Source organism: Equus przewalskii, chromosome 12 (genome assembly GCF_037783145.1).
Source record: "Equus przewalskii isolate Varuska chromosome 12, EquPr2, whole genome shotgun sequence".
NCBI classification, from domain to species: Eukaryota; Metazoa; Chordata; class Mammalia; order Perissodactyla; family Equidae; genus Equus; species Equus przewalskii.
The window spans coordinates 32,391,693-32,419,571 of NC_091842.1; the positions used below are offsets into that span (position 1 = coordinate 32,391,693).

Sequence of the window (27,879 nt, forward strand, 5' to 3'; positions counted from 1 at the left end):
CTTGTTGGGCGGTTGTGAGATGCCGTGCCTGGCAGGCAGTAAGCAATGGCAGCTGTTAATACTGTAACCCCATCACCTTCGTCATCATCTGCCTTTGTGTACATGAACTTCCCCATTACAGAATTAGGGGTAATTATAGGATGTGCAATCATGAAATTAAAGCAGGTAATTACCATGCCTAATTAATTGTCAAATGCTAGGCAGACGAGGAAACACAAACATAATGAACAGCCTGTGGGTTGGGCACTTAAGCATCCCCTTTGCTTCCAAAAACCTGTCAACAGAAACAGCAGAGTTCAGTCACTGACCTTCTGGGGTGGGGTTTTCAAGTACTAAAACAAAACCTGGGAAGCCTCATGGGCTTCTGACTGGGAACGAGCTGGGTACCCCTCTTCGCTGGCTGCAGGCCGGCCCAGCATCTATACAGCCTCTGCCACACAAGCACCATGTGTCCGGCCCGAGTGCTATTTTAGGAGGGGACATCACAGGAGATGCTTGATGGATGCTATAAACCTCGGTAAGGCTCAGACCCTACAGGGAGACCTGCTGATGTGAATGCAGCAAGAACTCTGAAATCAACGCTCATTACACACAGCTCGTTTGGAAACAAAACATCAGGCTGCCCCTGCTTTCCTTAGCATAGATCAAATGCACCCCTCTCCGCTTCAAACTTCAGGAGACTTTTTAATGATCGGGCTGCCTCCACCTCAGAGCCAGACACTTTTTTATGCCTGTTGCTACAAGTCAAGAGTGAAAGATACATCTTCACCAAAGCCCTGCCATTTTATACGCCTTAGAAGAGAGACTCGGAGCCCAAAATGAGTGAGGAGCAGAACCAGAACTGGGCCTTAAGTTGATGCGACACCCAAGGCCCACGCAGCAGTGTCTCCATCTCCGAGAAAAACAAGTGCTATAAACTCGAAACCCCGATGTCCTTTCTGTGGATTGTTAAACGCAGAGACAGCCAGATGACATTAGGATAACAAAGATTCCTTTAAAAATGGCTTTAGGTTCCTAATTCATTTTGCTTCCTAATATCCAAGGAGTGAAATGATTTGTGTTTTGGTTGGCGGCCTGTGTTAATGTATCCTCACAAAACTTTCCTTTTAATGAAATGGCTTCATGTGTTATTAACTATAAGTGTCCTCATTGCTAGAAGAAAATGCCTGAATTACTGTGCGACCACACTGATGGAGTGATATTATTGCAGCCAAATGCTGAGAATAAGATGGATAACTTAGCGGGAGAAAAACGACTTTTCAGTTCACTGGGTTATGCAAATGAGGCAGACTAGGAAAGGCAGAAACACGTTATTTACTAGGCAGTGCCAGCACGACGCCGCATTCTTTTTAAAGAAGGATACGGAATGAGCGGTGTAGACGTGGAATAGACCGCCTGGTCTCTGCTACACCCGAACGGCGACACCACAATTGACCCAGGCTGACAGCAGGCTCCTTGTTGCCGGGGGAGGGTCATGGGGCACGGCACACACTGTGTTCATGACACTCCAGCCAAGCCTCCTGTCTCGGGACATTTGATGCCAATTCCACACTTCTGAAGCACGTGGCCGGCAGCGCCCAAAGACCCACCTTCCCACCAGACTGCACCTGACTGGTTTCGGAGGCGACAGCTGCTGGACCCTGGGGTCAGGGAACTGCTCTTCCTTCAAGACCCTGCTCAGGCCAGGTCTCTTCTTTCTCCCATCTTTGCTGGTGCCCGAGCAGAACTGGGTGTTCCATCCTCTGGGAAACCATTGGGGCCTCCTACGCACCAAGCTCAGGGCTGGCCCTGTGGTACCATGGAGAACAAAACCAGGCGTAATCCCTGCCCTCCTGGAGCCCACAGGTGGAAGGGAAGAGAGCCGACCTTATGCAAATCACCACACACAGGAGAGTGTCATTCCACGTGGAGATGAGGCTACAAGGAAGAGGGCACAGTTCTCGCCGCTGTGCTCGGCCTGGAATGGGGTTAGGTTCGCCGAGCAGGGGTGTTGTGACCTGAGACAAAACAATGTGTCAGAGTGGACCAGTCATGGAGGGGACACAGCTCTGGGCAAAGGGCAGGGTGAATTCAGAGGCCAGCGGATGGCAAGAGAAGCGTGGAGCAGGAGGGAACCGAAAGGCGGCCAGGGCGGTGGCACAGGAGAACAAGAGGCATGCGAGAGGACGCTGGGGGGTGGGCAGAGCCGAGTGTCACATGTCATAGGATGATAAAAGGGGTGGAGTGTCAGGGCTTTTGCCATTGCTGTTGAATACTTGTCCCTTCACTCCCTTACGCTTCCGGATCAACTGTCGCTGCTGTCCCCCAGCACAACCACCATCTGGCCCCATAGGTATTCACTTCTCTACCTGCTAACTGTCTGGCCCTCTCAACCGGAGGATGAGCCCCACGAGATCTGGTTGGTTTCGTCCTCTGCCCCAGCACAAAGGAGGCACTCAATACGCATTCACTGACATACATTTTGTAAAAGAATGGAAGGAATGGATGGACGGATGGACAGGTCGGGGCGGACACAGGTGCTTTGCTTTGCTTTGCTTGTTGATGGGCCTCACCCCTCAGTCCCACAAAGGCAGGAGGTCCCCTTCGTGCCTGTGTGTATGCTTGACGGCTGCGTGTCTACCACATGACCCAGGGGCTCCCAGAACACCGGAGTGTCATCTGCCGTTGAGCCGGCATGGAGGGGGCATCACGAGAGCACGGACCTCTGCTTCAGGGGTACAAACGAGTGCTCTTTCACTCACTTCTGGGTTACCTGATGGGGAACACAGATGCGATGCTCTAGGGGAGAGGAAACTTTTTTTTTTAACACACCAGTCCAGGAAGCAGGGTTAGCCCGTTGACTTTTATCTGCCATCTATCCTACTGGGGCTGAGCCATGGGTCCAACACAGAGCTAGTCAGAAGGGAAGCAAAGACTGAAGCCCAGGCCCGCTGAGCCCAGGGCCCATGTCCTCCTGTCACCACACAATGCCTCCTCACCAAGACCATGGGAAGCTAGCAGTGAAGACAGGGACTCTGGTCCCCCTGACTCAAAGAGCTCCTGCCCTGGGGCCTAGCCTTTGCTAGTCTATGACTCGGTAAGTCAGGGCAGGAGCATTTCCGATGAAGGTCAGATGCAGATGGACTCTCACAGAAGACTCACGGGGAGTCTCCACTTCATGCCCACCTGCTAAATTAACGGACCTTGCAATCCCCTCAGGCCCACCAAGGACACCCCTGCTCTGCCAGACGCCCACTGCAGCCCCCTCAGTCCCAGCCACTGCTAATAGCTTTGGCCAGAGAATTAGGGAGGAGATCGGCGTGATATTGCCACGCTCTGGGATTCACGGTTGCTGACCCTGGGCTCCAGGTAGAACCCTTCCCTGGGGGGCTGCAGTCTGGCCCTTTCAAGGGAGTTGGAGACCAGAAGTAAGGCACGGAGCCACCCTTCAGAGACCCCTGAAGACAGCCTGATCTTGAGGGTCTCTGCATCTGAGTGCTGCCACAGAGTAGCCACAACTGAGAGCTTGCCCCCATATTGCATTTCTCTGCTAGGTTCCCTACGCTGTCGGCAGAGTTCTATTAAAAATCCTAGCCTGGTTTTGGTTGCACTGAGGGAACATGAGGAACAGGCCCAGCTGCCATATTTGGGTTTGAAAAGCAAAGCAAAGAAAGCACTGTATCCCCTTCCCCACCCCAAGCCAGAGCGACGAAGGTTACCAGTAGGCAGCTGTGCCCAGAAGCCCAGTGGCCTAACGAGGGTCATCTTTAGCATGGATAGCCACATCAGGGGCCACGGAGAAAGTCAGAAGGGGCAGGTCCCTGAGTGCACGTGAGACAGTCCCTGGAGCATTCAGAAATAGCTGGAGCCATTTTGATGGGAGCTAATTTCCGGCAATCAAGCTGCTGGGGGCACCAATGATCATATTTGGGAATTTTAGAAGGAAATATGACCTCATCCTGCAGTCGCATGTTGCAGAATGGACGCCTGAGTCATGCACATCATACCCCCTCAGCCGTGTGCATTGCAAAAGACATCCACCTGCCAAAAACTGGTCCCTCTTTTTTTTTTTTTGAGGAAGATTAGCCCTGAGCTAACATCTGCTGCCAATCCTCCTCTTTTTGCTGAGGAAGACTGGCCCTGAGCTCACATCCGTGCCCATCTTCCTCTACTTTATATGTGGGATGCCTACCACAGCATGGCTTGCCAAGCAATGTGTAGGTCCGCACCCTAGATCCGAATCGGTGAACCCTGGGCCACCGAAGTGGAACACGTGCACTTAACCACTGTGCCACCAGGCTGGCCCCTGGTTCCTCTCTTTGTAGCACTGAAACTACTACAGATAGTCTCAGATGGTCTGGGAAGTAGGCCAGTCTTCTGGGTCTTTCTTCACAGATAAATACCAGCCAAGTCTTCCTGGAGTAGGAGGGAGGGGGAAGCGGAAGCTGGACATTTGTTTATTCCAACATATTTAATTTAGGTTTATGAAATAATTTATGATCTATTGATAAGTAGGATTCCAATCACACGTGCATGCGTGTGCCATTACATCCCCCAAAATAAGACTCTGCAGGAGTCAAATCAAGACATTCACAGTGGTTATTTCTCAATGTGGGTAGATTTTTATTATCTTTATGGTTTCCTGGGTTTTCAAATTTCCATACTCTACTGAATACTGACTTTGGTGACAGAAAAATTAAACGATACTTTTCAGGTGAGACTTGTGGTGGGCTCTGTGAAGACAATGACTAGCTAACCTCCTCTTGTCTCTCCAGACACAATGGGACGTGTGTTAAGACAGAGATATGTGACATGCGTGGCCACAGATGAAAATGAAAGGAATATCTCTGTCATTTAGGAACAAAGAAACCTCCATGAGTGAATGGGGTGGGCAAGCAGAGCCGACCGGGGCCACAGGTTCAGGGATGAGAATCCCTGGGCCGGGGACATCACAGCCCTGCCCAAGGCAGGGGACCTAGCTGGGCAGCCTGTGCAAAGCCACAGCAGGGGCTGAGAATGTCTGCAGTGTTGATCTCCATACAGGCCTGAATTCTTTCAACATAACGAAATTTAAAGGCAAACCCTCTTGGAAGATCTGATGTTCCAAATAGTTTTTCAGCCCCTAAGAGCTGGGATGATGCTGTGATAGACGGGAAGTTACTTTTCCCTCTGCATCCTCAGAGCCAAGGCCTTTGAGGGAGCTGCTGGTGTGGGAGACAAGCTGTAGACACAGAGCAAGCTCCTCTGCCTCGGAGAGAAGGGCCGTGGTGGGAACTCGCTCTCTGACCGTAACATTCTACCTGAGTGGGAGCCCGAACCTGCCTCTAGATCTAATCACAGTAATAAAAGCAGCAAAACCACCTCTGACCACGTCCTTTGAGGCTGAGCTGCGCCTCTGCAGGGATCTGATCTACTTCAGTCCACCCAGTGTGTCCCGAGCACCTGCCAAGCCCCAGGACGTGTGCCAGCTGCAAGGATGCAGACAGAGGTGGAGTGACAGTGTGGGGCAGTGATTACAGCACAGTCTGGGGACAGGGGCTGCCTGGGTTCAGATCCTGGCTTCGCATCCTTATTAGCTGTGTAACCTTAAGTAATGTACTAAACCTCTCCGAGTGCGTTCATTTCTTAATGTAAAATGAGGGCAATTTTAGCACCTTCCAGGATTACGTTTAAGATCAACCACTTCGCTTGGCATGTAAATATTTAACAAAAGTTAGCTATTATTAGCAAAAGCTATATGCCTGCTCTAAAGAAGCTCACACATTGGTGAGGCAGACAGATAAACAGAGAAAAACTACAGTCCAGTGGAGTTAGCGTTATGACAGAGAGGAGCACGGGAGGCCAGGAGACAAGGAGAAGCATCCTGGAATGCAGTGTGGAAGCTATCGAGGAAGGCTTCCTGGAGGAGGTGATGTTTGAGCAAAGCCTTGAAAGATGAGGAGGAGCTGGCCCGAGCGAGAAGGGGAGGTGGGAGGAGAGCAGGCCAGGCCAAAGCTACAAGAGGAGTTTTCTTCTTTGCTTAATTACATCAAGACTTTTCCAAATCAAACGTTCTTGAGAATAGGAAATGAGTAAGAACAAAATGGTATGAAAAGCATTTGGCATCTGTACAAGTAGTACATTCAACTCTGAAGGCACCAAAGAAATGACTACCCCCCCAAAAGACGGTTTCAAGGCTTCCCCTTCTGAACAAAGAGTGTCAGACACACCAGGACTATTCAACTGCATTCGGCCTCTAGAGACGTGGGCTGTGCGAGCAAGTCTCACTCAGGCGAGCAGCTCTTGTGCAAACGAACGGGCAAGGAGGCAATAAGTCCACGAGGATGGCCATTAGCAGGCCGCTTTTGATTGATGAAGAATGGCCCTCTTCCTCCACAGCTGCTGACTGTGCTTTTGGGAACTGGTAGCTTCTCCCGATGTCTAGAATTCGATCCACGCCAGGCTCTGCTGCATCTCACCACGCTTCTGCCCTGGGCAGGTCAGGCCCCACTGGGAACCGGACGCCTCTCTCCTGGAGAGAAACCCTGTGGGCTAGCCTAATGCTGTCCCTGGTCCTTCTCTTCCTAGTCACGGACTCGCTGATCGCCAAGAAGAAAAACCACTTCATGCTGGCCTTGGGGAAATGGAGGCTTACAGAAGGACACGAGCATATCTCAGAGCACTACGGACGGGAAGGGCTGCTGGACCGGGAGCTGTGCAGAAGCAGGGCAGTTAGCCGTGCGTCCCTACACTCTGCTGCTCTTTTCACACGCCTACTTGTTTCTGCTCTCTCTCCACAGGCTTGCTTTCTCTACTTTTTAACTCAAGATCCAAACACGGCACCCTTCAAACCCAGCCCCACATACATTCAGACTGACCCAGATAATGCTCATCCAACCCCAAACGTTCCAGGAGGGCATCTCCGTGGTGAGTACTGGCTGCTTCCCTCTGCCCGGCATCCACGCCCCTCCTTCTGGCAGCAGCATCTCAGCTCTCCTCTGCGGACCCACTCTCGACCCAGCCCCAGTCTCTGTGCTCCCTGTGGATCCCACTACCTGCTCCGACCCTAGAGGCCAGCATGAGATCTCGGTCTGGCCGACCAAAGCCCTGCATGCACCATAGGAAGGGCACTGGGCCCAAGCCAGGCCAATCAGGAGCTTGGCTCCTGGGAAGAGGTGGGAAAGAGGTGAGGGGTTTTCTAGTTATACTGGCCTATGAGGACACAAACTCAGAGGTGCTGGTGACACGTCAAGGAGGAGAACCCAGAGAATAAAGTCACAACAGGGGAAGCAGGATGGAGAGAGAGAAGGAGGGGAAGACAGAGAAGAAGGATGAGGGGGAGGGAGAGAAGGGGAAGGAGGGAGAGTGACTGAGCCCCTGGATCAAGCCACACTTGAACGTTTTAGTTAGAGAAGCCAACAAATTCTATTTTGTTTAAGCCAGTTTAAGTTAACATTTTTGCCACTTGTAATCAAAAGAGCTTCGATCAGGGGAGGTCTGGTGGCATAGTGGTTAAGTTCACGAGCTCTGCTTGGGCAGACCAGGGTTTGCAGGTTCAGATCTCGGGTGTGGACATACCCACTGCTCATCAAGCCATCCTGTGGTAGCATCCCACATATGAAATAGAGGAAGATTGGCAACAACAGATGTTAACTCATGGCCAATCTTCCTCACCAAAAAAAAAAAAAAAAAAAAAGAACTCAGACCAAAAGAGAATGGGATTAAGCCAGTACCTGGATAGTTTTGCCCTGGGTGGGTGTTCACTCTGGGCCAATCAGCTATGGCAGGCAACTGCCTTTGTGCATCTGTGCAGTGTGTATATGGGAGGAGGGGCCAATTCTCAGAGAAGCAGGAGACTGAGAAAGCACTGCCAAGGATACCCCTCCTCAGGGCCCTTTAACTTATTCTACAACAAGGCAAAGCTTCTTCTGGAACCCTCAGCAGTGACTCTGGCAACTGTGGGCTCAGACAACCTTGGAGCCAACACCAAGAGTACAAGTACTTCCCTCCTCACCCTAGGAACAGGACAATGATGACTTTCTAACAGAAAAATGTGGATAATAAATAAAGGACTCTCCAATTAGAACTGATCCTTAATCAAAGAGCTACAAATTCCCAGGCAGTCACGAAACAAGACCACACAGTATTTCGATGGGCACGCCAAGACCAGACTTTTCTTCCTCCTGTGCATTCGTTCAAAGTCTCTGTCTGGGTTTCTTCAGAACGCCTCAGCGTCTTTGTCTTGGCATTATGGAAACCCATCCCCCACCGAAATGCATTTAGGAGGCTTTAGTTAAATAAAGCCAAAAAGATGGTGGCAAGCTTGGGCAGCCATGCTACAAGCTGCCGGCTTAGCTCCACGCAGGCTCATGGAGGCAGCTGGGCAGGTATGCCCCCCACAGGCCTGAAAGTTTCTTCACGTGTGATCGAGAGCCCCAGGTGACGCCTTGGAAGCTCTCCCAGGCGTCCAGGGCACCCCAGATGCATGCTCTTTCTCTGGAGCTGCGGACCTGTGCTTATGGTCTGTAATCTTTCTCTTTGAGAAGCATCCAATTTAAGAATCTTTGCAGTAATCTTTTCAGAGCCATGAAAACCACACAGAACAATGGAACATTTCAGCGTGAGAGGAGAACTCAGCACCTCTCTCCAACGTGCGCTTAAAGAGAGACCGGCCACGAGGAAGAGCCCCTGGAACTCCCCACACAACCGAATGCTGCCTGCCTGCAGACCACAAACACCGCAATGGGCTAATTTGCTCCGAGCACTCATCCCTCCCTCGATGACGCCCATAAGACACTTTTTTTTTTTAAGTTCCTGACGTTCAAGATGGGGCTGGGATGAACATTTGGGAATACCGGGACATACTGCCACTTGGCAAGGGGAAAAGGCCCTGCCTGGTGATGGCAGAGGAGTTGTCACAATCAACTCTGGCAGCCTGATTCAAACACTCCTGTGGTACCAAGACACACAAAGCATTTTCTCTAGGCCCGTGGCAGAGACGATGAAGGTCCCCGGCCTTCAGGAGCTCATACGCAGGGGGAACTCCTGAGCCACTCGTCTCCCTGCCATGTCCCCCTGGAGGCCACTACTGCTTGTGGAATCCTCCCACCTTTCTCGGGTCACAGACCCCCTGAAAAAACTCACAAAGCCTGTGGATTCTTCCCTAAGACAATTACAGTCCCCCCCCCCAACCAGGTGCACGCCCGCGCGCACACATACACAGGTGCACACGCTTTTACAGGTCATCTCACAGCATCCAAGCAGGTCCCGAGGCCCATCCCGCTGCACAGCGAGGAGGCCGTGACTGGCCAGGTCTGAGAACCGGAAGTCCCAAGGTTCCCAGCCTGAACACTCCGCGCCTCAGTGCCCCTGTGGGCCAGCGCTCAGCGGCACTCACACGTCCACCCTCATTCACTCCTTGTGTCACCCCTCAGGGTCAGTGTCACATCTTGGGGGGAGCAGCCTCCGAGAGCTGAGGGGGCGCTTCAGGCTCCAAAAGGGCTCAAGTAAGAACCCACAGCTGCATGAAGACACGTACAGCCCCGCTTCTAGGAAACTCACTCCCAGATCCTAGCTGCGCCCCCAGCCCTCCCGGCTTGTGGTGGCCGACAGGACGACAGAGGGTGAGGCGGACAGAAGGCCTGGGACCTAATCCCAGCTGGGCACTCGGCAGCCCGGGGCCATCTAGCAGCTGAACACTGTAGACGGCTCCTCACCAGCTCCTCCTGAGACTCAGCCAAGATCTGGGTCTGAGCCCACAGCAGCGGACCGACCAGCTTTCTCTGAAGGACAAGCTGTGCAACCCACAAATCTGGGACCTGCTGACCCAAGCCAATAGACGTGGGCAAAACAATGGCCTCAACGGCCCTGGGGGAGGGCCTGCTTTTAGGGCCCAGGGCCACTAGCCTGTGTGTCACTGGTGGCAATGCCAACAGCAGCAATGCTAATAGAGGCCCAATCCCTCATCTACCACCCGCCATCCACAGCTCCCAAATCCAAAAAGCTCTGAAAACCAGAAGGTTCTACGAAGGTTAAGTGCAAACTCATTTGGTGGCAAAACTTGACTGAGCCAAAATGAAGGTGGTTGTAGGCTTGACTCATCCCTCTTAGCGTGAATGCTCCTGTTTCACTGCAGAAATGTCCACGGGTTTGATTACAGGGGGCCGCCCCAAACACACTGACCACGACCTTATTCCTTCCTAAAATCCCAAAAGAAAGGAAATGTGAAAACATCTATCTTATATTGTGTTGACCTCAAGAGTTTTGAGTAAGGGGTTATGGACCCTTATAAAAGAGTCCATTTAGATGAAGTTGAACTTTATGTTTAAGATCAGCCTGGAGGCAAAAAACTAGCTTGGTCAAAATTACCACCCGGAAATCTCTTAAATTGCCCATAAAGTCCAGTAAACTTGGTTTGGTATATAACCCCAAACGGTAATTTGGCGACAGAAATGTACAATGCGCGCAGTATTGTATAATACATAAGGGCTACAGGCAAAATGTAATTTTATAAGATTTTTAATTATGGAAAAGAGGCCGATCTTTAAACACTGCACTCCGGGGGAAATTTTACAACCAAGACGGAGAAAAGGGCCAGCAGATAGTCTCCTCTCTCATGCTTCTTTGAGGGACCTGAGGAGAAATGGTAGGGTGGCAACATATTTAAATTTTTCTCTGCTTTTCCTTTGCCTACGGGGCTTCGTTGAACTCCCGGCCCCAGTTCACCCTCCACTCGCCCCCGTCAGTCACCCGCCATGTGGCTCTGCAGTCCCTCCTCCTGGAGGCAGACTGCTTCTTTGACTTTGGGCTTGGCCATGTCCCTTGCTCTGGCCAACAGAAAATTAGCAAGTAACTCAGGCAGAGGCTTGGAAAGCACCTGCATGGCTCTGCCTTCACCAGGAGGACGAGTCCCGGTTAATGTGCTGGTCCCAGAAGGATGAGATGTGGGGAGTGGACCGACTGCAGCTGGGAGCCAAGCCCAGCCTAGATCAAGCAAACCCCAAACAATCCGCAGACATATGAGCAAGGATGAAGAACTTCTCAGCCACTGAGTTTGGGGGTTGTTTGTTCCACCACATTACTGTGGCCATAGCTGACTGCCACACTTGGCTCGAATAGGTGAAACTGAGCAAGCCGAATGCACAGGGAACTCTCCACTGAGCACTTGCGATGTGGTCATTGTTTTTCACTGCACTGATTCCACACATCTTATTTAATCATCCCAAGCACTTTACAGACTGGGAAACTAAGGCTCAGAGGGGTTACACGACTTGCTCAAACTCACACAGCCAGAAAGTTGCAGAGCAGAGAGTCTGCCTCGTCTGTCTGACCTTCCGAGCCTGAGCCTTTTAGCTGCTGTCTTGCACTATCTTTCCTCCAGCCTCCATTGTGTTGGCTGTGAAAGAGGAACAAGGGGATGAGCTCTATTTGTCACCATGGGACTCTGGGCTGGAAGGAGGAGAAATGACAACTAACATTAATTTTGTGAGTTTCTGAGCTATGCTAATGACTAGAGAAAAGACGTGAGAACTAATGCTAATTATGATAACAGCTACTACCATGTACTGAGCAATGACCGTGGACCAGGCCTGGTGCTAAGCACTCTGCTGTGTACTGCATTTAGTCCTCATAAAAACGCCAAGAGGAAGGCACTACTGTTGTCCCTATTTTACAGATGAATAAACTGAGGCTCAGAGAGCCAGATGTGACGGCAAAAACCAAGATGGTTAAACAACTACAGTCAACTTAAAAATCTTCAAATGTCCCTCCCCACTCCCGCTCTTAGTTTTCAAGCATCCTTTTTAGCTACCAAACCTTTTTTCAAGCCAAATCCTATGTGTAGACCTGATGCACATAAGAGATGAAGGCAGAGCCGCTGTGGTTAAGCCTGGAGGGGTCAGGGCCCTGCCTCTCCCGTGCTACCCTGGGTGGAGCTGAGGCACCTCAGTGGAGCGCTCGGTCACCACAAACCCAAATCTGAAAGCCCCGGATGGGAAGATCAAGTCCACACTCCCTGACAAAGCACCTGAGGCCCCTCCCGCTCTCCACCCTGCCTGCCGGGCAGCACCCTCCCCTCTCACATTCTGCCCTGCAGCGCAGGCTGCATCCATGCGAGCTGTCCACGTGACCCCTGAGTGCTCCCTCACCTCCACTCCCTGTGGTCCTTGTCGGTGCCCCGCCCTCTGCCTGCAACACCTCTCCCTCTGCAGTCTGCCCAGCAAAACCTCATACATTTCTCTTGGCTCACTCAACTCCTGCTACCCCTCCCCGATCCCACCCCCAGGTAAAAGTGACCTGTTGGTGGCTACCTGACAGCAGGCAATGGATGATGCCTTTGACAGGCAGGACCGAGGTCTGCATATGTGCGTGAACCCCACCTCCCCGCCTCTGCACAAATAGACTTTGTAGGGAAGATACTCGACATTCACAGCACTGAAAACAGGCAAGTCAGAAGGGTAGCATATGAGAGAGAAAGAGGTAGGTACCTAGACCCAAAATCCAGGGAGGGAAGGGACAAGGAACACTGGCCACTGAGGAGGAAAGAGGACTTCTGGGTGCCAGGGCACTGAGAGCCAGAGAGGCGGCAGGCAGCCACAGCCACCCAGAGGTCCGTTACAGACACGGCCGGCCTTGGCCAAATCGGCTTCCATTGCTCGGCCTGTGGCTGACCAGGAATGGAGGAGGTTCCCAATTAAAAGGCCTTTGACAGGGGTAGACCCAGGGTCCAGGAGGCCCAGCCCAGAATATCAGAGCTGTGGGTGCTTTAGAAAACTCCAGATGGATGCCAATGTCTGACTGGCGCCCTCTGGTGTGGTCAAGGGGGCCTTGGAGCTGGCTGACAGGCACAGGTCTTCTAGAAGGGAGAAGGAACTCTTGTCAGCATGGATGAAGGCAGCTCTCTCCCTCCTCACCCCTTCTCCATGCCACAGCCAGAGCAACAGGGCCACAGCACAAATCAAAGTCCTATAATGGCTTTCTGTGGCACATGTGATGTACCCAGGGCCACACAGCCACTAAGGACTTAGAACAAGGATGGCAGATCTGCTAAGCTTAGAGCTGCCTGCCTACTCAGGTCCATTAGTAGCGGCTGCCTGGGACAGGTAGTGGCTGTGTGGAGGAGGACTCTGAGGATGGGTCAGAGCTCACAGCCTCAGAAAGACTGTGATCGATTAGTCATGTCTGCCATGGACAGGGTAATGGGGAGTGGTGGGGAGCACCATGGATTGAACTTTCCTGTTTCACAGACTCCTGGTGGCCAGTCTATTGGTGGAAATGCTGCATTTGTACCCTGGTATCCACGCCTGCAAAGAAGGTGGGAGATGGAGGCACACACACAGCCATGAGGTCAGAGAGCCCAGTCTTGCTGCTGGGAATCCTTTCTGCTTCTAGGGCCCCTGTGCCTTGAGAAAGTGGGTGCTCAGCAACTCACCAGAATGAAGGCCACCTCCAAGCCCTAAATCATGCCTCTCACTAACAAACAGCCTCAAAAGTAACAAAAGAAGAGACAGCCACAGTCAGAACAAGGGGGAATTTTATTTTAAAACCCAGCTTTAAAGGACAGAGCCACGATCTCGGATGGGAGCAGAGGTGGCAGCTCCTGTCCTGGAGCGCAGTGGCTGCCAACACCCTCACCACCTGGCCCCTTTCCTCACTCCCACAGGCCCATGTGACTGACACTCAGCGGGGTCCAGAAGTCACATGGCCAGGCCACCTCGTCCTTACACCCCAGTCCCCCAGCTGGTGCCCCTCCTCTCACACCATCCAGGCCAAACTCAGCTCAGGTGCCCTCTCCTCCTAGAAGCAGCCCCAGCCCCCCTCGACCTTTCCTGCCTCCCAGCTGGCTCAGGAGACTCTCCTCTGAGCTCTGGTACTTTCATCACCACCACCCAGGGGACACCTGCCTTTGGTCTCCGGCACACAGCGCCCACCACTTGATAGCTACCGTCTGAGAACATACTCAGAGCCAAGTGTTGCACTAAGTATTTTCACAGCTTCTCAGTCTCAGCCCTATTGACATTTTGGACCAGATCATTCTTTGTTGTGGAGGCTTCCTGTACACTGTAGGATGTTTAGCAGCGTCCCTGGCCTCTACTCACTAGATGCCAGTAGCGGCCCCCAGCTGTGACAACCAAAAATGCCTCCAGGCATGCCAAATGTCCCCTTCAGGGCAAAATCACTCCTGGTTGAGAATCCATGAAGGACATTATCTCAGAGAAGTCCACCAACTTGCCTAGAGTCACACAGCTAGTACTTGTGCTAAACACCTTACAGCTGTTTTTTTATCTCATTTAAGCTTCACAACAATCTGATGGAGTGGGTACAGCTGCCCCAATCTACAGATGACAAAACTGAAGTTCAGAGAGGCTCGATAACTTTCCCAAAGTCAAACAGCTGGGAACTGGGTAAAGCTGCTGGTGCACGGTCAGATACATTATTCCCTTATTTCAGGACAGGCAAAGTGCAAGGTGCCCAGCAACCCCATTGGCTTAAACCATCTGTTTCTTGAAGCAGTGCAACCCCTGCGTGGTGGCCTGCCATATTCACCTGAGTGCCGAAAGGCTGCTGCACGGGCATCTTCTGTTGGCAAATAAAACAGGGATGGTCATGAGCCAACCCGCACGCTGACCCACCACCAGATTGTTAAATAACGGGTTACAGGAGGTGGCTACCATTCAGTGATGAGTTACTAACACTCCTAACCTGAGCGTTCCTTTCACCCAGCACCGAGAAGACTGCTGTCAAAGGAAATGAAATCTATACCCCGTGGGGCTGGCGGGGAAGCTGAGTTTCTGTTCCATGCATCTCCATCCTCTCACAGAGCCCTGGAGCTGTGTTATCTCAAGTTTGGGGGCCATGGGGAGAGGATTGTTCAATAAATACAAATAGCAGTAAGTGCTTCTGGAGCTCTTCTATTCAAGGAGAAAAGTGCCTGCTGGCTGGGCAGTACATGGACCTTCTCCCTCGCTTCTGGAAGGGGACCATTCTGTTTTAGATCATGGGCCCAGCCCTGTTACTCCCAGGACTGGGCCCCGCCATGACTGCCAGTACGGTTCCACTCAGTTCTCTCACTGGGCAAATGAACGTACAGAGTCTGGCTGATTGTCCCTCCTCATGTTCTGGGTTTGTTCCCTCTTCATTCCTGGGCTCAGTCCTTCATCAACTCTTGCCGGAACCCCCAGATGGCCCATCAACCCCTCCTTCCCCACTGCCACAACGACTGGCCTAAACCACCAATTATACAGTGTCACTTCCTCTTGGAAACACTTCACAGGCTCCTCATCACATTCCGGGTAACAGCCAAGCTCCTCGGCACAGCAGACAAAGCCCACTTCGCCAGCCTGTACTGGACATGAGTTCCTTTGGGCCACCTGCTATAAATGGCGCCCTCTTTGGTTACTGTGGCATGCTTTGGATGACATCTATGACCCAGGCCTAAGCCAATCAGCTCATTCCCTCATTCCGTTGGCCACAACGATTGGTTCAAGAATGGGCACATGATTTCCTACGATTTGGTAAGACTTTTGCTGGGATTCATGGGAAAGAGATTCTTACTCTTTTCTCACTGACTTGACGTCAAGTTGATCATATTTAAAGCTGCCTCAGGTGACTTTCGCCAAAGAGAAGAAAGCCTGCCTGAGAATATGCCCAGAGAAAACAGAACAGGGAGATGGTGAGAGCAGGTGGATCTCATTTGAGCCCCTGATCAACCTGTGCCTGAAGCCAGTCCTACCCAGAGACTATTCACTGACAGAGAGTAATAAATGCCCCTTTTGCTTAAGCCAGTTTGGGCTGAATTTTCTGCTGTTTCTAAGTGAAAGTGCCAGATACAAACCTCATTATCCACTTTGCACTACATGATCTAACTGAACCCGCCAACTTCAAGCTCCCCACATGTGCCTTGTTCCCTGTCCTTGCTATGCCTTCCTTCAGCTTGTGCCCTCTACCTGTCCCCACCCTGCCTTCTTTGCCTGACAAAGTCCTACTCATTTTGCGAGGCTTGCCTCGAACATTTTCTCCTTGGAACACCCTTCCCTGGTCTCTCCTCCTGCGCCCAACTGTACCCAACTTCCACGTTCCCATGGTGCTCCACGCCAACCTCTATCACTGTCCGTCCCCTCGCCACCTGCTGCCGTGCCTGTCACCTCTGTCCTTCCAATGAGACTGAGTACTACCTGAGGGTAAGGAGGCGTGTCTCCTCATCTCTCTGCCTCCAGGTTGGGACACCACATCCAGCAGTAAGTGCGTCACTCGGAAAACGTTTTTTGAAACGGAACTGAGTCTTGCTCCATTGGAAACCTCCCAGGCAGCCAGCAACCACTCGAATGACCAATCACTGGGAGTCAAACTGGTCCCTCTGGGGACACTGAATGTGGAAACCAAAGCAAATCACTACTGTCTAAAAGGCAAAGGAAGACGCTTCATCAGAAGTGAGACACTGGATAGGGTTGGACGCAAGGGGTTACTATTCAAAGCACCCCATCAGAACGGCTCGTTGTGTTGGAAAAAGACAGAAAGACATGACTGTGAACCAGACACTTGATGGAAAGTCTCAGCTGTGTCTCGGGCCCTGGGCAACCACTTCTAGAATTAGCACTGTGGACCGAGGTCCGAATGAACGAGATGAGGTCCTAAGATGGGGTCAGGCTTTTCCAGGCAACAATGCAGGCTAGAGAATTATCTGGAAAAAATTACCTGCTCTCTTCCCATCATCAGCTCAGAACCTTGAGTATTTTGCCAGAGGCAGGGCTGCGCATAAATGCAAGATGTCACAGTGAAAGACCTTTACAAGTCAAATGGGATCACTGGCTGGTGGCTTAAAAAAAAAACTTCCCAATTGCCTTGAACAATTTAAATAATCTGCACTTTGAGAAACAGACATTCAGCAACAACTGCAGGTATATGTATATATCATGAGGATCATGTGAAAACAGTGTCAAACGCTCAGCTGGTGTCTGCTGCGGTCACCATCATCTCTGGCTGAGACGGGGATTTCAGCAAAAGGAATCGGGGCAGCTCGCTGGAGTTGGGGTGGGAGGGGGTACAGTCAGCAGGAAATGCACAGCCTTTGAAGTAGACACACTGGATTCAAGCCTTGGTTTGGTCACTCACAAGCTGTGTGGCCTTGATCAGCTTGCTCAATGTCTCTGAAGCTCAAGCTTATCTCTAAAATGGAGATGATGTTATTACTGCTGCTGCCCGACAGAACTGTTTTGAGGCAAAGGTATCAGATATTCACAGTGACCAGCACAACTCAGGAATACTGTCTTCCTCATTCTCATCTCTCCTGAGACCCGGTTTTTGGCTTCCTTGGGCTCCATGAGGGTGGTCTCAGCTAGCATCATCGGATTTGGGAAGGTTTTGATCTCTTAGGTGACCCGAGAGGGGCAGGATGCAGGGGAGGGGAGGGCGCTGTGAGCGGCAGGGCTATTTACACTTTTGTGCAGTAAAACGAAGCACTCTAATTAGTGACATCACAAAAACAACCTCAGGAATGAGCTCTGAAAAATAACGCACGAGCCGACAGTCTTGTCTGGTAACCTCCATTTCAGCTCAGGCCGGGGAATTTCCAAACTGCATCCAATTAGGCCTCCTGGCCAACTGGTTTCTATGACTCTGCCACAACAAGAAGGGAAAATTGATTTTGCTTTAAGAGTGAGGAGAGCAGCCTGCCAGTTTATACCGTTTCCTTCCCACTTACGACGTCTCTGCCTTGCCATGCGGTTCCTCTGGACTTCTGTTTTCACAGCTAAAAAATAAGGTTTGAGAGGAGGAAAAAATTGATCCATAAAGTATTGATTGAGAGCCTTCGGGGTATCAGGGACCGGGCTGGACACCAAGGAAATGTTCCTTTTTGATTTTTAGAATTCCACTAATGACAAATACCCACTAATGTGCACTTCTGTCCATTTAGAGGAAAAGGCAAAGTGGAAAGGTAGCTGACACGCATGCTGACATCTGTGGGCCTTCTTCAACTACCCGAACGCCTTCGGAATCACAGCTTTTATTTGAAGGGAAGGGCTGGTCTGCGATATTTATTTAGAATATTTATATCCTGCTCTATTAAAATAAAGACGGTAAGGTGGCTTGTAGGGATACACTTAATGAAGCAGGATTTAATAAATAGCAGGCATTTCATACTAAAAGCTTAGTACACTTCAGGACATATTCTAAGTGCTTTCCATAGGTTAACTCATGCAATGCTCACAACCCGAGTCACAGAGAGGTGAACTCACGTGTCCACAAAAATGGAAGCCGACACCAGCGGTGCCCCTCCCAGCATTGTCCCAGGCAGAGGGAGTTTCTGCCAGCAGATTTTAGGCCGTGCAGACTGCACTGCAAGCCCCTCCCCGCTGTGAGATGGAACATCCATCTTAGCCTGGTGCCCTCAATGTGGAACTCATCTAATGGTGCCTGGGTCTCGAATACACAGCATCCTTGTAACTAGAATCTAACTTCCTGGACGCTCTGCCAGATTTTCCATGAAGGCCAAGGATGGGAGTCTTTTGCTCATTAGCATATACTCAGCACCTAACAGTGATTAGCATATTTACTGAATGAAAGGAATGCACTGATTGCACACATGTGCACAAACATACACACACACACAAACTGCAGTGTTTCAGTTCCTGTGGCAATAATAGCAGGAGGCGTTTTACTTGTTCCTTATTTCATTTTTTTGATGTTTTACTTTTCTTCCCAATAAGCCTACTCTTCGTTCCTACGGTCACAGCAGCCTGATTTTGCTTTAACGGTCCCGTCCCTTAACCTTACTTTGAGCCACGCTACTACTATGTCTCCAGAAAGGGAAAAGCAGAGCTCTTTGAGAAGTCCCGGGAAGCTCCACTGCCATGAACCCTTGTAAGGAATCTCCTCCCAGGGCCAGCTTTCTCAAACGAAAACATTTACTGCTAGCTCCTATTTTGAGAAATGTTCTTGACAAGCTCTTCCGACTCTCTTCACCGCTCATCGAGCACACAATGGGTGCCTCTTGCAGTGCTAGATCAATCCTGAATTACCTATTCAATTAAAGGAGGTTAATGCACTAAATACGCCGCCAGATGATAAAGAACAATTACTGCCTGTGCTGTGCTTTTAAGATTTGAAGCGCAGAAGCTAAAGGAGCTTCTTTGTCTTAAAATGAATGGAACCAGAAGCTGCTGTTTCAACCGCACATCCCAGGGCTGCAGCAAGGCACACGCGTACGCTGGAGCTCAGCCGCGTGGGTGTGCACGCAGCCCTCCCCGACACATGCGTTTCCTAGCTGGGTATCCTGGGGAAGCCGCTTAGCTTAGCCTCTCAACGTTCCATTTCCCCATCTGTAGAATGGACATAGTGCCTCCCTTCCTCAGGGTGTCCTGACACTGGAATTGGTTAACATTCCTGAAGCACTTAGTACAAGGGCCTGGCACACGGTACGGGCCACACAGAGGGTCAGCCACTTTTATCAGTGACACCTACTCATCGTGAGGGTTGGGGGGGGCTGACGAACTGCAGAGAGAGTTTCTGGACCGCCTGTGTGCTGAGGCCACATCTCCGCAGTGAAAAAGCTGAGCTTAGGTTCAGCCAGGAAGAATTTCATCTTAGTCAACTATTTACTATGAATGAGTTTTTCACCCATTCGTTCAGCCAGGCAGTCATCTAACGTCTCCCAGGTACTCAGCACCTACTGTGTCTGTGCCACGAGAGAGATGGGGACCTCGGGTAAAAGAGCCACTGTCCTCAAGGAGCTCTCGTCTGATGGGGAGACATTCACAGCAACAGACCATGTGCACACAGCGTGAACAGCGCAAAACGGAGGAAGCCTCCGTGAATGAGAGTCCCGAAGAAACGTCTGGAACAGGGGCGGCAAACGCTTTTGGTAAAGGGCCAGACAGTAGATATTTTAGGCTTTGAGAATTCACAGGCTCTGTCGCAGACTCAGCTCCAGCACTGCAGAATAAGGCAGCATGGATGACACGTAAGCACCTCCCTTGGTCCAGAGCCCTCCCTGAGCCTAGCACACCCCTTTCACCCCGGCCCCTGGCTAACTCTGACTCAGCCATCAGGTCTCAGCTCCAGCGTTGCCTCTTCTGACTTTAATACGCTCTCACACATCTGCAGTCCTCGCTGCTCTGAATGGCCCTCTCGCTCTCTAACTGCACGTGCATTATGGCAACCACTTGTTCAGTGACTAACTCTTGCCTCTCATGAAAGTTCCAGAGTTCCATGAGAACAGGAACCGCCTTCCCTCTCCACTGTCACCTGTCACCTAGCACAGCACTGCCACATTCAGCAAGTCTGTGTTGAATGGAGGCCCGAATCTGTGCTGCCCCCTTCTCCTGGCAGCCCCGGGGTATTCTCAGGGGCTGCTTGGGCCTAGGTGGAGATCAGACGATCCTTTAAAAGACAGAGTTGGTCAGAGCAAAGGGGCCCTCAAGAGAGTGAGAGGGGTTAATAGAAGCAGAGAGGCAAACCGGGTGTAACGAGGAGGGGAGAGCCCAGAATCCACTGAGCTTATAAACCAGGGGAAAGGGTCCCAAAGACAGCGGATGCCTCAGCTGGAAACTGGGTAGGGACTGGCAGGTCCACTGTGAACTGCCTGCTCCCGAGGCCTCGCAGGCCCGGTGGCTGCCTGGATGTCCCCTGATGCCACTGAGCAGGTAAGAATGAGGACAGCCCGGAGGCCCCGGGAGCCAGCCCAAAAGGCAAATCCTGAAGCTGCTCGGAAAGGTCAACAGTAAACTCTTCATCACCCAGCAGCCTCGAGCTGAGTCTGTTGTGTGTCCATAAGGCCACGGCTCTGCACGTGCCCCCACGTGGGGGTGAGGAGGCCGTGCCAGGCAGAGCTGGGCCAGCAGTGAGCGAATCCACTGCCGGAGCCCTGGGCTTCAGAGAGCTGCGCTGAGCCCAGCGTGAATGTGCGAGTGGCAGCCCTGTGCCGGGAGAGGAGTGCCCCAAAGAGGCTCCGAGGCCAGCCCTGTTCACTGACGGTTTCAGTGAGAAACAAGGGCCGGCAGCCAAAGCACCTGTGTGGGCATCCTCCCACAAGGGGAAGGCAGAGGGAGACAAACGTCCCAGAGCCCTCGGGTCCTGGGGCCGGCAGGGAGGGGGCCAGGGAGACATGGAAGGAAGGGGATGAGCTAACCAGCAGTGCAGGGGTACGGAGACGTCGCCCGAACTGCCAGCCCCATCCTTCCCCTCAGTTCCTTTGCCAGTCTACTTCAGACATGTGGCCAAGGCTCAGCTCAGGGACAGCTGTCCTCCACGAAGGGCCGGCAGAGGCACCCACTTCTGCACTGCCACCGCCAGGGGCTGTTCCCTCTTCATACCTGACCCATCACATCACAACGGCCTGAAAATGTGACGCTCTCCCTACAAGACTGGGGACAGCGCGGCAGGGCCCGGGCCGCATCCACCCCATGCCTCACACAGAGTGCAGAACTGGCCCGTGCCGGTACTCGGAGGCTAAAGAGAACAAATGAATGAGTGAATAAATGGAGAGAGAGCAGGAAAGGAAGAAAAGAGAAAGGAAGACTAGCAGGGAGGGAGGAAGAAATATATCACATTTGTTTTGGCTACGGTGAAACAATACAGGACTCCAGTAACATATTACAAAAAATTAGCAAGTTTTTAAGGACAAGCTGTCTGTCTGTCTGTCTGTGTCCCATTCTAAGCTGGCACACAAACGGTCTTTCAGAATCTCAGGCCTAATACCTTCCTTCCATATACTCAGAGATGCCATCCTAGCCTAACCCTCAAGTTCACACACAAGGGAAGCGAAGCCCAGAGAAGTAAAGAGCACAGTCAAGGTCACCAAGGCAGAAAGCACCTTGGGGTGATGGCCAGGTCACCACAGGCCAGGGGCCAGGAACACCAGAGGGCTTCCAGGCACAAGGGCAGCTCAGAGAGGCCCCCTCAGCCATCCTGAATCCTGAGCCAGGACAGCACCTGAGCAGTCGGGGATGTGAACGCCTGTCTGAGCAACGCAAGCATCTTCCTGAAATGGCATCTGGCAAGGAGGCGAGCAGCCAGGTGCCTACTCCCCACTCTGCCAGGCAGCGGCACACCTCACACTCGGAGATGTCACGCGTAGTGCTGATGCCAAGCTGTCACGTCTCCTTGTACTAAAAACGGTAGTTTGTTCCTTCCCCTCTCTCCGAATAGCAACGTCTGTCTGGGAGCTCCTCAGCCCACTGCCTCCTGTTGACAGCCTGACACCCAGGTCCAGGCCGGAGGTGTGGCCCTCACCCGTGCCAGCACCACTCATGCTGGCTTGAGCAGAGCATGGTGGCACTCTTGGGCAGTTCCCAGAAAACAACTTCAAGCCCTCTGCAAAATCAACCTCGAGAGATGGCTGCCTCTCAACAGAAAACTCCTGGGGTGGCGTACGGACCTCAGTGAGTGCCATGGACCCCTCTCTCACCTGAGGCTAGCAGCCGCCCCACGAGCGGGGCAGATCTGAAACCCAGTGCCAGAGGCGATGACATGAGTGCCCTCACCATGTGGTGGCCGGTTCCATGCAGGAAGCCCCAGGATCAGGTGACAGGAGCAACCTGAGCTCCCTCCACTATTCCAGCCGGGGCCTCAGGGGAGCAAAGTAAGAGAAACCCACAGCTGAGGACCCAGACGGTGCTCCCGGACGCAGCCGCGAGGAAGAACTGTGCTCATGGAGGCCGGGTATGTGTCTAAGCTCGTGTTCTCTAACCTGCGTTCTGAAACAGCTGTGTCACAGGAGAGGCCTACAGGTACCCGTAAAAATGGAAGGACAAAGCCACACCCAGGTCTCTCCGGCAGGTTCCCAGAGCCTCTGCCAGGCTTCCTGCAGCAACAGTTTCCAAGAGGTGACGCGAGAAGGGCAGCTCCCTAATTTACTTCGTCAAGTAACTTACTTGACCGTCTCCTTGCTGGTCCTCAGTTTAATATATGGGATCTTTCCCTAAGCTAGAGAGAGTTCAGAATTTTAAGACACAGATGTAAGGCAGAACGCTTTCCTGCAAAGTCCCTTTGTTCTTGATACTGGGTGACACCAGGTGAGTCACACCAGGTGTTATCTGAGCTGATCCCTCATAGCAGAGAGGCCGGCGTGGGTGTGCTCTCTAACAGCCGCACAACTGCGAAAGTCCAAGCGCAGATCCGGTTCCTCTGACCCACCCTGGGCCCGAGGAAGGGCCGATGGGTCCCAAGTCACGCTCTGAAGAGAACCTGGTTGCAGCCTCTCCCCCTTAAAGGGACTGCCCCCCCGCCATCTGCTTCTTATACCTAAGAGGATTGACAGCACACACTGAGGGATGGCTCCTTCTCTTGGGGACCACAAGGAGCTGACTTTATTCTCCAACAGCGATGTCACAAAGCGACAGCAAGGAGGAATGTCCCCTGGCACAATGGCAATGTGAAGCTTGGAGAACATCCTGTGCCAGCTCTCCCTTCCAGGTTAATGCCACTGTTCTCATGGGACCAGAGCAAATGGAGCCCCCTACCCCCTGCCCCCTGCTTTCTTGGGTCAGGGCAGCAGGTTCTGTGATACAGACACAGGCAGCAAAGTCACCGGGTGAAGGGCCAAGAAAGCACCCTACACTCCAAGGGGCTGTTCAAGGTCCCCAGCACTTGGCAGGACTGGCTCCATGGGGGTCATCCCAAGGCTTGGCGTGGGGGGCACTTCTGGGCAGACTGCTCTAGCTCTGAGATGGGGCACGAAAGGAAGAAGGGACAAGAGCAGCAACGGTGCCCCTCCTGTCCCCGCTCCTACCTACCGCCTCCCGCCACCAAACACCCTGCCCACAGTTCTCAGGGGACGGGCTGTTCCAGCACCAGCACTCCGACCTTAGGGCTCACTGACCCCCTACTCCCTACTTTGGGCCAACAGAGAAACAAAAACAGTTCCTGAGAGTTCATTACGTTGCAGACGCTTGCTTAACACTTGATATTATCTTATGAAGTTGTTTCTCTTATCATCCCCATTTTACAGAGAGGGAAACCGAGGCCTGGAGAGGTCAAGGAAGCTGCCCAAGGCCACAGAGGAGAAGTCAGCGGGATAGGACTTGAAACCAAGTGTTTGACTCCAGGGCCCACACTCTTGCTGCTCAAGGATCTCAAAGGACGTGAGCTAACCGGCGCCTGGTAAACTCGTCCACCACCCTTGGCCTAGGGGAGGACGTCAGGAGGTGTTAAAAAGGATGCCAACGTGAGGACCTCAAAAGCGGGGAGTGGGCAGCGACTCTGGCCGGTGAGTCAAGCAGAGGAGACAAACATCAGTGATGAGGATGGCCACAGCTGGAATAAGAGTCCAGTGGGGGTGGGGTTGCTAAATTTCAGTCCTGGGATCTAGAAACGTTTCTACGCAAAGACCAGAAAGTTGAACAGGCCCTTTGATCTCTACAATTCTCATTATCTTCCTATTAGAAGACATTAAAGGGCATATTCCAATTAGTGGACATTAAAGCAGAGAAGGAGGCTCATTATGTAGACTATTATTTCCCCTCAAGACACCTCTCCCTTTTTTTTTAAACTGATAAAAGCTGCCCAGAATTGTGGCTAACCAAGATGTGACAACTGTAATTAGCCGTGGCGGGAGCAGACCTCCGCAGTGGTCCTAAAGGAGCGGGGTGAACACGCTTTGAAGAGCATGGTCGGTCCTGCCCGCTTGGCGCCTCCTCCCCTCAACCACCTCAGCCCATTCCACGGTGTCCTCGTCCACCGCCACAGAACCTGCCCCCACCCACACCCTTGCCCCAGGACACGGCCCCAAGTCTGGCCAATCCTACCACCCCGCGCCCTGTGTTCAGGGGCTGGCCAGGTCCATCCAAGGGGAGCGCCCCCAACGCCCTTCCCTAAGAGTAATGTGCAGTCACGACACTGGAGGGAGTTCCCTGCCCACAGGCCTTGCCCACTTGGAAGAACGCAGATCACGCAGGAAGCGCGAGGAGAGAGCCGCAGGGCGCCGAGGAGGCGGTGAGGCCGGGTTCCAGGCATGAAAGGGTCGGGCTCCGGCCCCCACTCCGCCCTGTGAACTTCCGGGGTACTCCTCCAGCTGCGGAGGCTAAGAGCTCTCTGGCCCACCTTGGTTTATTTTCTTTACACTTAAACTAACCAAGTTCCGGTCATTGGCAAGTGAAGGATCCACACTAAGACTGCCCTGTACTCGACTTCATAGTTAAGAGAGGGGCCGACCCTGGGCCTCTGACTGGTGAGCTGCAGCCGTGAGAACGCAACGCTGCTTCCGATGCGTGTTATTTCATGGCTGGCTCCTGCTTCGAGCCGGTCCCTCCACTCGGGTGCCCTGCCCACCTGTCGCTGCCTGATCTCCCTGCCACCAGCCCACGCGTATCTTCTCCAAAGGTGTGTTTTGACTGAACACCCCTCCCACCCCCACCCAGCCTGAGCTAAGTGCCCAAACCCTGGACTTCTGTAGTCTGGGTTTCACCCCTCACTCACCACAGGGCATTACAATGACAGCATTTACCTAAAAAATGCATCTCTCTCCTCCCCCAGACCATAAGGTTCCCTGAGGACAAGGGTCAGGCTCAGAAGACAAAGACGAACAAAGAGCTGTAAGTAACACAACCCTATCTGTTGAACTTGTGAATGGGGAGGAGATTCCCTCAGCTGTCAATAAGCCCATGGACTCACTCCCATGCTGGCGACCAATGAGGAAAGGCCTTCCGTAAGCCCCCTCTGATGCAGCCTCTCCCGGAAGATGCCCCAGGCCCCTCCACGGCAGCACCCAGTCTGCTCGCGGCCCAGCACTAACTGCTGAATCAAACCACGGGGCTTGCTGACGCGTTTATTAAGCCTCTGCCCTAGAAGGTTTGCTCCCTGTGACAGGGATCTCCCCCATTAGGCTCATTCGTATATCCCCAGGGCATAGAATAAAGTCTGGCAGAGAAGGTGTTCAATAAATATTTTGTTGGCGGGCTCCTTGGTTGGTTGAAATGAATGAATGAATGAACGAACAAACCACCCAACTTCCAGAAAGGAGCTTGTGAGCTCTCCCTACGCTGTGAGTATTACCTGATCTCAGGTTCTAGCTAAGGTTTAGGTAACAGCTCAGAAGACACTGGGGGCAAGAGCACCATCCCTTTATTCTCAACACTCTGAAGCGGAAAATGTTTACTTCGTTATTTCTTTGTTCGACTCAGGGAGAAAACAAGATGGTACTTTATATAACACAGATGCACCCATTTTCTAAAACTTCTTGCAAAAGGTCAAATTTTTTTAAGGGGAATGAGTATTTCACTTTCTGACATGTTCCATCAAAGCTGAGTTTTTTCGTTACACCACAGAGCTGGAGAGCATCATTCATATGCTGTGGATCAATAATGGCAACGCAAGAAGAGAAGACTCCAGCCCTCAAGAACGAAACAGCAAGAAGAATTTAACACTCTCCTCCTCCCCAGCCCCCAAGGCTCAGGGAGCTGGGGTGATGTCTCAGGGTCTGCACTGACATGAACTTGCATCGGGGGCCTGGCCATTCCTCCAGCACCCCCTTCTCCCAGCCATCCTCCAGTCTGCTGTCATCTCTGGGCCTGGGAGCACGCTGGACCCTCTGCCTCTCCCACCCAGCTGGCTCATCCCAACTCAGCATTAAAGACTGGATCCGGCATCACTTCCTCCTGGAGGCTTCTATGACCTCCCGCCACCACTTGCAAACAGAGTGAGGTGTCTCTCCTTATTCTCCCACAGCAGCTTCTGTAGGGCTCACTGATCACACTGGTAAGAATAATGAGAATGATAGAAGTAATAATAATAGCGGCCATCACGTACTTAGTAGGAACCAGGTACAGTCTGGCACTATATGAAGTGCATACATATAATCTCATCTTATTAATTTCAGTTAATCCTCATAACCCCTCTGTGAGCTTTGCACAAATGAATAAACTGAGGCTCAGAGGTGTTACAGAACTTGCCCAAGGTCACAGATCTCTCAGGGCAGAGCGGAGATGCAAACTCAGGAATGACCCGATTCCAAAGTCGGTGTGTCTGACTTCAAGTCATTGCCGATCAGGTCTCCCGTTCCTTGCAGCTGGCAGCACACCGAATTATGTGAGTGCCCCTTGAGGCCGGGTACTTCCCAGTCCTTGTCCTAAAGTTCACAGCGACCCTGCAAGCTGGGTGATGCTGCCCCCACTGTGCAGCTGGAGAACGTAAGGCGCGGGCAGTTTAATAAGTTGCCTGTGGTCACAGAGCAAGAAAACAGCAGGGTCAGGTTGGAACTTGCACCCATCTACTGCACAAGTCTACGCCCTTTCTACTATACCACACTGCCGCCCCTCCTCCACATGGACCTATTTGGAAAAAGAATCTGAAGTATAGAATAAGGCCTGAAAGATAACGTGGTTCTCTGCAATTCCTTAGGATAGTGAGAAATTGGAAAAAACCTAAATGTTGAACAACGGGGATTGTTAAATTAATCAAACAAGGAGGTCATTAGACCTAGGGCGTTCCACTGCCTTGGATAACCTAGAAAAGCAAACTACAACCTAAGCCAGATTCAATCCGTGGAAATGCCTCAAGGTTGAGAACAATCCATCACAAACAGCCAACCAGCCTTTCCCAAATAATGCAACTGCTTAAGCTACAGCCAGTCAAATCATTTCCTTGCTTTGTGTCCGTGTCTTCTCTATAAAAACTTTGCCCCTAGCTATTGTCAGTGGAGGGCTCCTAACCAGTTCTGTTTGGCATGACCCAATTCGAATCAATGTTTGCTCAAATAAACTTAAAATTTTAATATGTCTCTGTTTATCTCTTAACAGAACGATCAAAGAAATTTTATCACTATGGAAAAATATTACATAGCTGTGAAAGACGATTTTGACATAAAGTGTAGAGTAACACAGGAGAAAAATTATGTTAAATTAAAAAGAAAGACACAAAAGCTCATATATGGAATGATTCCATCTAGAGAAAAAACGCAGAGAAAAGACTAGAAGGAGATGTTAATTGCAA

The 27,879-nt window shown here is 51.8% G+C and overlaps 1 protein-coding gene across 9 annotated transcripts in view; it reads right to left on the reverse strand.

Moving 5' to 3' along the window:
• Nucleotides 1-27,879, reverse strand: part of SNX29 (sorting nexin 29) — a 590,085-nt gene that overhangs the window by 191,268 nt on the left and 370,938 nt on the right. Inside the window, exon 19 of one of the 9 annotated variants that reach the window (XM_070568521.1) lies at nucleotides 10,462-10,590. The exons of the other annotated variants lie outside the window; for them this stretch is intronic. Coding sequence (XP_070424622.1) covers nucleotides 10,528-10,590 — 63 coding nt within the window. The 3' untranslated portion in view covers nucleotides 10,462-10,527. Of the gene's footprint in view, nucleotides 1-10,461; nucleotides 10,591-27,879 lie in introns of those variants that run through there. 9 annotated transcript variants of the gene reach the window in all.